The 12,750-nt window shown below is 41.6% G+C and overlaps 1 protein-coding gene across 2 annotated transcripts in view; it reads right to left on the bottom strand.

The window, feature by feature from the left end:
- itpr3 (inositol 1,4,5-trisphosphate receptor, type 3) overlaps positions 1 to 12,750 on the bottom strand; it is a 277,430-nt gene that overhangs the window by 75,884 nt on the left and 188,796 nt on the right. For both annotated transcript variants that reach the window (XM_043716798.2, XM_043716799.2), the window contains exons 30-34: positions 6,496 to 6,696; positions 6,130 to 6,381; positions 4,468 to 4,593; positions 2,230 to 2,355; positions 334 to 454 (exon numbers count right to left, since the gene is read on the bottom strand). In XM_043716798.2, the coding sequence (XP_043572733.1) occupies positions 334 to 454; positions 2,230 to 2,355; positions 4,468 to 4,593; positions 6,130 to 6,381; positions 6,496 to 6,696 (826 nt within the window). The remainder of the gene's footprint in view (positions 1 to 333; positions 455 to 2,229; positions 2,356 to 4,467; positions 4,594 to 6,129; positions 6,382 to 6,495; positions 6,697 to 12,750) is intronic.

The following is a 12,750-nucleotide window of genomic DNA, read 5'->3' as shown; positions in this document are numbered from 1 at the left end:
TATAGTATGATCAGGAGAAGATTTTTTCTTTTCAAAAGGTTATGTGGGACTCTTCCCCAGAAAGCAGCAGGTCATGAAATTTATGCATGATTTAATTAATAGATTCAGATAGGAAGTCAAAGGTTATGAGGGGTAATTAGGAACGTGGAGTTTACACCACATCCAGATCTGCAACTTTCTGACTGACGAGCAGAACAGGCTAGATGGGTCGGATGGCCTATTCCTACTCCTAGCTCTAAGATCCAATGTTCCTAGTTCATGGGCTGTGTATTGGATAACCTAACTCGTTGATTGTGAAGTTTGATTTCTTACCATAACGATGGTTTGCCTTACCCATTAGAGCTAATGTCCGAATGCAGGTTTCCACTGATGACTTTTGCTGCTGCTGCAGCCATGAGCAATCCAGAAGCCGGCATGTGGACTGCAAAAGCTGCACAACAATAGACTGGTGTGTCTACAAGAAATCAGAAGCAGTAATTCAGTTGTTGTGCACATAGGTGAAAATAAAACAACCTACTGTATGGGCCTATCCATATTAAGGATGAAAACTGGAGAAATTGTTCATTTGTTTATTACTCTACAGAGGTTTTGGCATGAGGCACTAAATTAATTACAAAAATATGTCAATATTAGTTAATTTTGTTATTTCACCCATAAGCAATCAGTAATACATTGCTGAAGCAAGAATGTGAAATGTTCCATTTTCTTCACAAGCTCCTTACATTTATTTGCCAGTTATGTAACCTGCCAAGACTGCACCATGAATAGCTGCAAAGAGGATTTGAGCACATTTTTTATTCAGGGTGATTTTTGTCAATTTCATGATACAGAGACCTGAGGGTGGGGTTTTAATTGCATAGGTTTGTTGACTGTAGGTTAGATGGAAGGTTAAATTTGTAAAATCTGCAATCTGACCTCGGCCTGCCTTCAGTGTGCCTATTTCCAGCTTTACAGAAGTAGGAGGGAGGCCAAGCAACCAAAGCGCTCTCTGGAAGAGGGTCAGCAATTTATATATTACCATGAGACTGGCAGCTTCATGTTGATCTATGATTTCTACCTGGTCAGGCCTTGCAGAATGAACTGGTGGAAGGAAGGTAAGGACTGCTTGATTCAGGAGCTAAGTGTTAACTGCTGCATCCAACATACCTGCTTTGTCAACACCTGAGATCAGACAGCTTTACATTACTCTCAAGGCTTCTGGTCTCTCCCATCAGGCTTCCAAACTCCCATGTTTCTCCACCTAAAATCACCAGTCGCCAGCCATGAGTCTCTCTCCTTCCAGAAGTTAGAGATTAGACCTACCTAGTCCTGTATTCTCTTGCTTAGCAGGCCCTGTCTGACTAGAATCAGAACCTGTCAAAAGGTAGATTCCTAGGCAGAGACATGTCAGTGACACTGAGGTGTTAAAACCTTGTAGCATGTGGGACAATCTTGACTTCTACATTTCACGTACCTTACTGGTCATAGAGTCATAGAAATGTACAGCATGGAAATAGACCTTTCGGTTCAACTCATCCATGTCCACCAGATATCCCAACCGAATCTAGTCCCATTTGCCAACACTTGGCCCATATCCCTCTAAACCCTTCCTATTCATATACCCATCCAGATGCCTTTTAAATGTTACAATTGTACCAAACTTCACTACTTCCTCTGGCAGCTTATTCTATACACACACCATCCTCTGCGTGAAAAAGTTGCCCCTTAGGTCCCTTTTATATCTTTCCCTTTTTACCCTAAACCTATGCCCTCTAGTTCTGGACTCAAGAAGTTAAAATTCTGCCACCACAGCACCCCTAATGCTCATCATGCATGAAATGAGATGGTGCAATCATAAAATCAAAACCTGCTTCACACTTCTTTCAAATCATATATAATGGCATCATTTGCCGATTGTTAATCCATTTCTTGGATGGAGACTGATTGGCATTCCTACGTGAAAGACGGAATGTACGGTCTCGTTTTTTTTATCGATGGCAAGATCCATTTGCCAGCTAATTACACATCTAGTATTGGGCAGGAGCTAATTATTGAAGCTACTGATGAGTGCTCTTCATCAGTGGAGCCAATGGAAAAAGTCAACCATAAACCCACCAGAAACCTACTGTTACCCTACATCTGTGAGATTTTGAACAAGATAGAAACAAGGCAAAGGTAGAGGCATCAGTGAAAAGATGCTAATTGTTGTTTTGCTTGATACTTAATAATGAAGATTTCTCAATGGGTTACCTGCAGTGATGTGCTGTTTTCAGAGAATGGTGAATTGAAGAATGCATTGAAGGTATCCATGACAACAGTCACTACATATTTCTCCATAGTAGGATCTGAAAGCCTTTTCTCCCTTTTGCTGCAAACCTTACATGATTAAAATTAAAAAAAAGACGGTTTGCATTCACTCTTGAATTAGCTTATTGGGACTCTGAACAAATAATGAAGATTAATTATGCTTCATGTTTATAGTCAAAATTGTATTACAGGAATCTTCAACTATAAGTTACTTAAACAATGGTAATGACATGCGTAAAGCTTTTAAATTTAATTTTTAAATTATTATTTGCAGAATTTGAAATGAAGCTTTAAATAATTGATGAACAACGTTGAAATGTCTACTTTTGATTTTCGATAAGTAAATGCAAACAAGCTGATAATGCAGTGAAATACTTCAGCAGTTAATCTCCCCAAGTTTTCATAACTTGGATGAAATTGTGGAACTGATTGAATTTAAACCTAACAGATATGTGCAAACTGGTCACAAAAACCAACAATTAAAAGTGAAGAGGGCAACCACCGCCTCACAGTGCCAAGGACCCGAGTTTAATTCCACCCTTGCATGGCTTCTGTGTGGAGTTTGTATCTTTTCCCCAGTGTTTGCGTGGGTTCTGACTGGGTGTTCTGGTTTTCTCCTACAGTCCAAAATGTACAGGATGGTAGACTAGCCATGTTAAATTGCCTGTACTGTCCAGGCTAGTTGGATTACTATGGTAAATGCAGGGCGACAGATATAGGGTCGGGGACAGTGTCTGGGTGTAATGCTCTTTGGAGGTCAGTGTGGGCTGAAAGGCCAGCTTCCACACTATAGGGATTCTGTGAATCAGTGGTTGAACTTCGGCGAGGGTTCTCCAGTTTTCTATCTAAACAGGGCATGGGCCATTTTCAGTCGCGATTGACATGTTGCTCCGACCAGTTAAAAATGCTCACAAGACTGTGTGCGCCAGAACTGACTGTCAAGCCTTTACGTTACTGCAGGACTCAACAGTCCTGGGTTGCAAGTAACTGCTGGCCAGTCAGAGACTGGGAGCTTCTGGGTCCTAGATATGGTAAGTCAAGGTCTACATTTTAGGGCGCAACTGCAAGAAGATTAATTTTCTTTTGCTTCTTGCAGAATGGGATATTGGGAATAGGAAGAAGTCAGAAGGGTCAAAGACAAGGGCAGGGTGGTAATCTTTTGAGTCAAGACTTTGTTGCTAGAAAAGCACAGCAGGTCAGGCAGTATCAGGAATAAGGGCTCTGGCCCAAAACATCAATTTTCCTGCTCTTTGGATGTTGTCTGACCTATGGTGCTTTTCCAGCAACACACTCTTGACTCTGATCTCCAGCATCGGCAGACTTCACTTTCTCCTGGTAATCTTTTGAGGCCATTCCCTTGCCACAACATCTTTGTCTCTGATTGCCCAGCATCAAGGTAAATGGAGACCTCTCCCAAACTAGCAGACATGTTACCCTTTTGGTGCCTGCTGAGGAATCAGGCAATTTAGCTACTGGTATGTTAAGGCCCTTAGGTGGCCATCAATTGACCACTGAAGGACATCGATTGCTGGTGAGACAAGAAAATCCCCAATGGATCTTCTCACCATAATAGAAGTAAGGAATGTTGAGAAGGGGGTGTGTATCTCTCCAGGGTTAACTTTTGCAATTATTATCACTTCCCACCACCTCCAGAGAGAGAATAATTCTGCCGTTTGCCTCTTTTGTTAAAAATGCTAATGTTTCTGTAAGAATTAAACTGGACTAAATTACAATCTGTTAACGGAGTCATGTCTTATTAACTCTCAGGGATTTTACTAGAATTTTGATAGCACATAGCCTTCCAACCAATGATAGCCTTTAAGTTCTGGCATTCAAAACCTCAATGCCCAGGTCAATATATGCTGCAACATAGTCAAAAAAAAGTCAAACTATTTTGGTTTTATGCATGTGGAGGTTACAGATGAATTTATTTAATAATTAATTGGTGAGTAGATAAGAAAACTTATGCAAATGAATAAAGTTGTGTTTTCTATTTTTAGCATGGCCAGCACACATTCATGATGCCCATCTGTATGCCCTAAACAGGTAAAAAGCCTCAGAGACTTCTGTTCAAGAACATTCCCAAGCAATGGCATATTACTTTCCTAGTCTCTGGTATATTGTATTTTCTATTATCACTCTATGCTCAGCATTATCTCCGGCAACCTTTCACAGACCTACCCTAGCTATGTCCACTGTGAAGTTCTCAAAAAGCTTCCAGATGTGGTTACTGGTATAAATCTCCTTCATTTCCACTTCTGTGTCCACATAGCAGTGATTCACAAAATTAACATAGGCGATTTTCACCTAAGTACAGAAAAACAACAAATGATAAGTCAATTGAAATATCTACAGGAATAAAGCAGACTACGGTCATGTCATGAATCTATGACTTTTGTCTTTCAAAATTACCATTGAATCCTTTCCCTTAAGAATTTTGTTTCTCTGCATTTGCAATGCTCAGTTAACAGTAGATGGGTATGGCCTTGCCACTTCTATATTCCTGTACTTTAGCTTTGCTAACGCCAGCAAAAATAAGAAAATATTGTCTAAACATATTTTATGAGCTAAACAGGGCTTCCTGCCAGCTGAAAGGGAAATGCAACTGCAGTCTGCAGTTTCTAAGAAAATGTTGTTCATCTTTAATGAGTGGTGCCTCTGTAAAGGTCTGTAAATCACACCGGTACATAATTCATGTCGGAGAATTGCGCATTAACATTGATGCTGACATGTAAGTCGACATTTGAAGCCTTAAAAAATACTTCTAAAATGGGGTTTGTTTTGTACTCCACATGTAGAACTGAACAGCTGTCATGAGGATGGATGGTCACCACCTTTGTCATTCAGCATGTGCGGTCTGTCCTGTATCACCTACTTGTTCCATTGCATCCAGTTATCTGGTACCAGAAAGAAGAACATCCTTTTGTGGGGTGAAAATTTGAGCCTCACTACTTATGGGATCATGGGATGTAATGGCTTAAAAGTGTTGTGTGGGAGTAGGGAAGAAGTGACCGACAGACTGAGCATAAGCAAAACATAATTTTTGAGGCCAGAGAGATGGGGTTGTCTTATAAATGAGTCAACTTACATGCCAAATCTATGGGAATCATTAACATTTGTCGAGGACAACTTTCTTCTTTACCCTATGCTTTAGATCCAGAAACCTACAAGCATTAAGGTTCCAACTTATAAATACCACTACCATGCCCAAATTTACGCTTAAACAAAGGAACAACATCAAATTTATCAGTGTTTTTTCAGTGTCCTCATGCCATATAGGCACTACCTGTCTTCCTGATAACACATGCTAAAACAACTGACCTGAGAAAATACCAAGGATTGTTCTAGCTGGTCACATTCAATGTACATTGTTCTTGTAATGCTCAGTTTGGTGAGTCAGGTTCTCAAACTCTAAGCTAAAGGTTAAGTTGACATAGTCCCAGAGGGCCACAGGGCTGCTCTCGCATTCGAAAGAGAGATAACTAATGGTGAATTTAACCTGATGGTCTGAGATGAGTAAACAGACCATCAGGGTAGTCTCAGCTGTTATAGGAACTGAACCCATACTGTTGGCAAACCACTACCAAGTCATCTGAGCTAACTGACATCCTTCTTACATTCTGCATGTCAATCATAACTCACTCAGATCCACCCTGCTCCATACTAGTTTACTTCATTGCAATTTCTTTTCTCAAATGCAAAAACCTTCAAATCAGTTACCAAATTCTATTTTTTTGTCTCCTTGATTTTCCTGATGCATCCCCTATCCTAACCAGATTACTGGAACCATTGCTAGAACATACGTTTAATTCATTTTGCATATTACTAAACAGCCAGCAATACCTCTGTTATACAGTCTTCATGAGTTACCACTCGCACAATATCCTCCAAAGGCAACAGTGAGGTACATTTGATTTCTGTATAAACATTCTTGCCCTCAGCACAACCTGCGAGTAGTTCTACCAGTGAAATATGATATGCCAGTGGACTGTTTTTCTCTACACCATCTCTTGCAGCGTTCATCATTTCCAACATGGTCTGAAATGACGCTTTGTCATTGTAGAAGACAGCAACATCATCCCCGGCACTGCTCAGCTGTTGGGATAAGACACATGGTGCTCAGAATTACAGTAATCTTTAGGAGTCGGTTCAGAGTAACAGAGAAAATAAAACAGTCAGAGATTGTCAGGTGCCTTTAGTTGCTTTTACCTCTGTCATCACCATGTCTTGACATTTTTTGACATATTTTCCCTCAGCTTTTATTATGGTCTGCAGGAACTCCAGATACTTCACGTGGCGGCCGTGTGTTGCGCAGCACTGTATGAAATGCTGTAAGACTGTTTCACTTATTTCTGAACAGAGCTGATAATTGTTTGTGAAGATGTGCTGCATGGTTTCAGCTTCCAATAGCTGCAAGAGTGAAAAATTCACATGATGTAAAATGTATCTTATTACAATGAACGTTGTACAGCAACAGCAATCACTGAAATAAGGGCAAGGGGTCATTCAGCATCTAAAAACAAACTATTTTTGATAGGACACTTCGTTGTTCTATTTCATCTTCATTGCTTTTTATAATAAATGTATGTTTTATTATTAAACCCAAATCTGCAGCATTGCATTCTTGTGTTCCAGTGCAACATTATCATACTAAATTAGAAAAATATGATTTTTCAAGCTAGATTTCAGTCTGGACCAGTAATTGCTTGACCAGTAATATCATCAACAAGGTTCATGTTGGGCACACCATACCAGCACAAATAGGCACATTTTATTTCAAATTTCAAGGGCAGGAGATTTAAGTGACTTGACAATTCCATAGATAAGAAAATTTATGTTTATTCTCAAAATCTCTAACTCACACACATCAGGAAAAGGTCCTTGTTGCAATGAACAGGAGGTCTGTTTGGGGATAGCATGGCGTTTAAAGGGCCTGGTGAGTTTGGGATTCCACGAATGAGTCACATTCTTTGCTGGATCTCTCTCAGTTTGTGCCAGTATCCAGTATCCATCTGCCACTTTAAAAATGCTGCAGACTTTCTGTGATTCCAGGGAAATCCAGGTAGGAGTTTCTCGAAATGTATTTCTTTGTTTATGGCAAAATGTCCCTATTACAGAGGAGGAAGTGCTGGATGTCTTGAAATGCATAAAGGTGAATAAATCCCCAGGACCTGATCAGGTGTACCGAGAACTCTGTGGGAAGCTAGAGAAGTGATTGCTGGGCCTCTTGCTGAGATATTTGTATCATCAATAGTCACAGGTGAGGTGCCAGAAGACTGGAGGTTGGCTAATGTGGTGCCACACTTTAAGAAGGGTGGTAAGGACAAACCAGGGAACTGTAGACCAGTGAGCCTGACGTTGGTGGTGGGCAAGTTGTTGGAGGGAATACTGAGGACAGGATGTACATGTGTTTGGAAAGGCAAGGACTGATTAGGGATAGTCAACATGGCTTTGTGCATGGGAAATCATGTGTCACAAATTTGATTGAGGCTTTTGAAGAAATAAATAGAGGATTAATGAGAGCAGAGCGGGAGGTGTGATCTATATGGACTTCAGTAAGGTGTTCGACAAGGTTCTCCATGGGAGACTGATTAGCAAGGTTAGATCTCACGGAATATAGGGAGAACTAGCCATTTGGATACAGAACTGGCTCAAAGGTAGAAGATAGAGGGTGATAGTGGAGGGTTGTTTTTCAGACTGGAGGCCTGTGACCAGTGGAGTGCCACAAGGATCGGTGCTGGGTCCTCTACTTTTTGTCAAATACATAAATGATTTGGATGTGAGCATAAGAGGTATACTTAGTTAGTTTGCAGATGACACCAAAATTGGAGGTGTAGTGGACAACGAAGAGGGTTACCTCAATTTACAACAGGATCTTGACCAGATGGGCCAATGGGCTGAGAAGTGGCAGATGGAGTTTAATTCAAGGTGCTGCATTTTGGGAAAGCAAATCTTAGCAGGACTTATACACTTAATGGCAAGGTCCTAGACAGTGTTGCTGAACAAAGGGACCTTGAAGTGCAGGTAGATAGGATAGTGAAGAAGGCATTTGGTATGCTTTCTTTTATTGGTCAGAGTATTGAGTACAGGAGTTGGGAGGTCTTGTTGCAGCTGTACAGGACATTGGTTAGGCCACTGTTGGAGTATTGCATGCAATTCTGGTCTCCTTCCTATCGGAAAGATGTTGTGAAACTTGAAAGGGTTCAGAAAAGATTTACAAGGATGTTGCCAGGGTTGGAGGATTTGAGCTATAGGGAGAGGCTGAACAGGCTGGGGCTGTTTTCCCTGGAGAGTCGGAGGCTGAGGGGTGACCTTATAGAGGTTTACAAAATTATGAGGGGCATGGATAGGATAAATAGGCAAAGTCTTTTCCCTGGGGTGGGGGAGTCCAGAACTAGAAGGCATAGGTTTAGGGTGAGAGGGGAAAGATATAAAAGAGACCCAAGGGGCAACTTTTTCACACAGAGGGCGGTACGTGCATGGAATGAGCTGCCAGAGGAAGTGGTGGAGGCTGGTACAATTGCAACATTTAAGAGGCATTTGATGGGTATATGAATAGGAAGATTTTGGAGGGTGCTGGCAGGTGGGACTAGATTAGATTGGAATATCTGGTCAGCATGGACCGAAGGGTCTGTTTCCATGCTGTACATCCTTATGACTCTAAATATAATTAAGGTCAGTCGCATTGATACTAGATCATCACCAAGATTGATTTTGTCTTGTTTATCCTGGATTCAATATTGGCATCACTTTCCTCATCAGCACAGCCTACTGAAATGGGTGTAAGGCAGCTCTTCAGTTCTTCAACTTCTATTTTAAATTGCCCCACAGGATCTTTCAAAGATTCTGCTTCGGTACAAACAATCCACTAAAATTTAGCACTTGAGCAGAGAAACAGTCATAAATTCATTTAGTCCCATCCCCTATTTACCCTGTGCTTGCTCACCTACATTGGTTCATGGTCAAGCAACGTCTTAACATCATTTCTCATCCTTATTTTCAAATTCCTCTCTATCATCATGTCTGGATACCAAAGTCTCCAAGATATCTGCATTCTAATTTAAGTCTCATAAGCATACCCAGTTTAAGTATTCGACCATTGCTGGTGGTGCCTTCCGTTGCCTTAGCTCCAGATTCTGCAATACTCCTCTACACTGGTTTCTCTCCCTTGCCTTCCTCCTCAGAAACATTTCTGAGACAGGCAAGAAGCGTAAGATAAAGGAACCTTGGATGACAAGAACGATGGAGCTTCTCGTCAAAAGGAAAAAGGTAGCTTACATAAGGTGGAGGAAGCTAGGGTCAAGCTCAGCTCGAGAGGATTACAGCTGAAAATGTGTTGCTGGAAAAGCGCAGCAGGTCAGGCAGCATCCAAGGAACAGGAGAATCGACGTTTCGGGCATGAGTCCTTCTTCAGGAATGAGGAAAGTGTGTCCAGCAGGCTAAGATAAAAGGTAGGGAGGAGGGACTTGGGGGAGGGGCGTTGGAAATGCGATAGGTGGAAGGAGGTCAAGGTGAGGGTGATAGGCCGGAGTGGGGTGGGGGCGGAGAGTCAGGAAGAAGATTGCAGGTTAGGAAGGCGGTGCTGAGTTCAAGAAATAGGGAAATCCCCAGCAATTACAGACCAGTCAGTCTCATGTCTATCGTCTGCAAGGTGTTAGAAAGGATTCTGAGGGATAGGATTTATGACCATCTGGAAGAGCATGGCTTGATTAAATACAGTCAACACAGCTTTGTGAGGGGCAGGTCATGCCTCACAAACCTTATTGAGTTCTTTGAGGATGTGACTAGAAAAGTTGATGAGGGTCGAGCTGTGGATGTGGTGTATATGGACTTCAGCAAGGCATTTGATAAGGTTCCCCATGGTAGGCTCATTCAGAAGGTCAAGAGGAATGGGATACAGGGGAACTTAGCTGTCTGGATACAGAATTGGCTGGCCAACAGAAGACAGCGAGTGTAGTAGAAGGAAAATATTCTGCCTGGAAATCTGTGGTGAGTGGTGTTCCACAGGACTCTGTCCTTGGGCCTCTACTGTTTGTAATTTTTATTAATGACTTGGATGAGGGGATTGAAGGATAAGTCAGCAAGTTTGCAGACGACACAAAGGTTGGAGGTGTCGTTGACAGTATAGAGGGCTGTTGTAGGCTGCAGCGGGACATTGACAGGATGCAGAGATGGTCTGAGAGGTGGCAGATGGAGTTCAACCTGGATAAATGCGAGGTGATGCATTTTGGAAGGACGAATTTGAAAGCTGAGTACAGGATTAAGGATCGGATTCTTGGCAGTGTGGAGGAACAGAGGGATCTTGGTGTGCAGACACATAGATCCCTTAAAATGGCCACCCAAGTGGACAGGATTGTGAAGAAAGCATATGGTGTTTTGGCTTTCATTAACAGGGGGATTGAGTTTAAGAGTCGTGAGATCTTGTTGCATCTCTATAAAACTTTGGTTAGACCGCACTTGGAATACTGCGTCCAGTTCTGGTCGCCCTATTATAGGAGAGATGTGGATGCTTTGGAGAGGGTTCAGAGGAGGTTTACCAGGATGCTGCCTGGACTGGAGGGCTTATCTTATGAAGAGAGGTTGACTGACCTCGGACTTTTTTCATTGGAGAAAAGGAGGAGGAGAGGGGACTTAATTGAGGTATACAAGATAATGAGAGGCATAGATAGAGTCGATAGCCAGAGACTATTTCCCAGGGCAGAAATGGCTAACACAAGGGGCCATATGTTTAAGCTGGTTGGAAGAAAGTATAGAGGGGATGTCAGAGGCGGGTTCTTTACACAGAGAGTTGTGAGAGCATGGAATGCGTTGTCAGCAGCAGTTGTGGAAGCAAGGTCATTGGGGACATTTAAGAGACTACTAGACATGCATATGGTCACAGAAATTTGAGGTTGCATACATGAGGATCAGTGGTCGACACAACATCGTGGGCTGAAAGGCCTGTTCTGTGCTGTACTGTTCTATGTTCTAGGTTCCATGTTCTTAAAATCCAGCTCTTAGATCAACCTTTTCACCTGAACTTTGGTTTGGTGTGTGCTTTGTTTCATAATGCTCCCTAAGAAGCAGTTCAGGATGTTTCAATATACTTACATTCTGCCTTTAATCTAAATCTTTGTGGTTATTGTTGAGCTGTACTGTCAAAGATTCCTATTCTTTAGCTGTTTTACCTGAATGAAACCAGGTAAACCAAGATCCTATCACAGCAGATTCACCTTATCAGACTGAGTGATTTGATCTGAACATGTCCCCTAGCTGGCAATGAGACAACACTTAGCTGTGAGTGCTAAACATCAATGGAAATGAAACACGCCGTCAGTAATATTGAGCCTGTGTGAAATACATTCGATAAAATCTCATCTGGCTGATATTGGCAGGATACTAATAGTTCGTGTCTAGTTCAAATTGTGATTCCTTTTGCCTTTGGGTTCCATGGAGTCCAGTATGCTTGCTTATTCTTTTAACAGCAGGTTGTGTTGAAACTTAACTCAATGGGGAACACAATAAATAATCGCCTTGTCCCAGATATTCCTGGGGACATATGCTATTTCATCTTAGGGGGTCCATGAAAGGAACAAAAGGAATTATGTATCACTTAACTTGCTGTTAACTGCACCATTCTCTGGGGCTGTTGTAACCCCCCACCCCCCATTAACCTAACAGAAAGACAAAAATGTAGAACCGTCCACAGTGAAATTGACAGCAATCATGATTTTCCTGCATTACAGTGCTGGTGACCATAAATTATGAGAGCAAAAATCAAATTGTAGCTCATGGTGTTGGTTATCCATTATTTGGATGTTTGTTGCTACATTTTTCTAACGGTGACTAGTCTGGGAATAGTTCACCTGCCTTAGGTCACAAAGGCAACTAGGCAGTTTTTGCTCATTTGTTTCTTCAGTCTGATGTTAGGACTTATTTTCTGTACCATATTTTGAAGCAAAATACAGTTAGTTTGGAATCAAAGTTTCTACAGGTTCCTAGAAAATAAACTATTAAAAGCATTTGTTTAGCATTACAAAGAGAACATTCTAAATAACCTAACTCATACAAGCAAGTTAATTCTCTGGTGCAGCTGCTGTGGAAGTTGTTTTTCTTGTGATATTGAAATATTCAAGCTATGTGCCCATAACGTACTGATGTAGATCTCTTTGCAGTTAAGCAAAGACTTTCATAGCTTGTGCATTAAAGAAACAAAACAGTGCAAAGAGTTTGTTGGTGTAACCACAGCAGACAACACCCTGTGAAATGGCAGGTTCCCAATCCTCTTGCTTTTGGTGGGAGTCTACCAGGATAGTCAATTGGTTTCCTAAGGTGTACTTAGGTGTGGCTCAAGACGTATGCACAAGTGGATTTTTTCTGCGTAGTGGAGAGTCCAATATTAACAGAGAGGATTGTGAACTAAGTGGGACATTTAGAACATGAAGACTGAAGGAAGGATAGCAAGAATACTGATCACATTACTTT

Source organism: Chiloscyllium plagiosum, unplaced genomic scaffold (assembly GCF_037043375.1).
Source record: "Chiloscyllium plagiosum isolate Xiang-an unplaced genomic scaffold, Cpla_swu_hap1 HiC_scaffold_26, whole genome shotgun sequence".
Lineage (NCBI taxonomy): Eukaryota > Metazoa > Chordata > Chondrichthyes > Orectolobiformes > Hemiscylliidae > Chiloscyllium > Chiloscyllium plagiosum.
The sequence above is the reverse complement of the archived record's forward strand: the minus strand, read 5'-3'. Positions and strand labels throughout refer to the sequence as shown.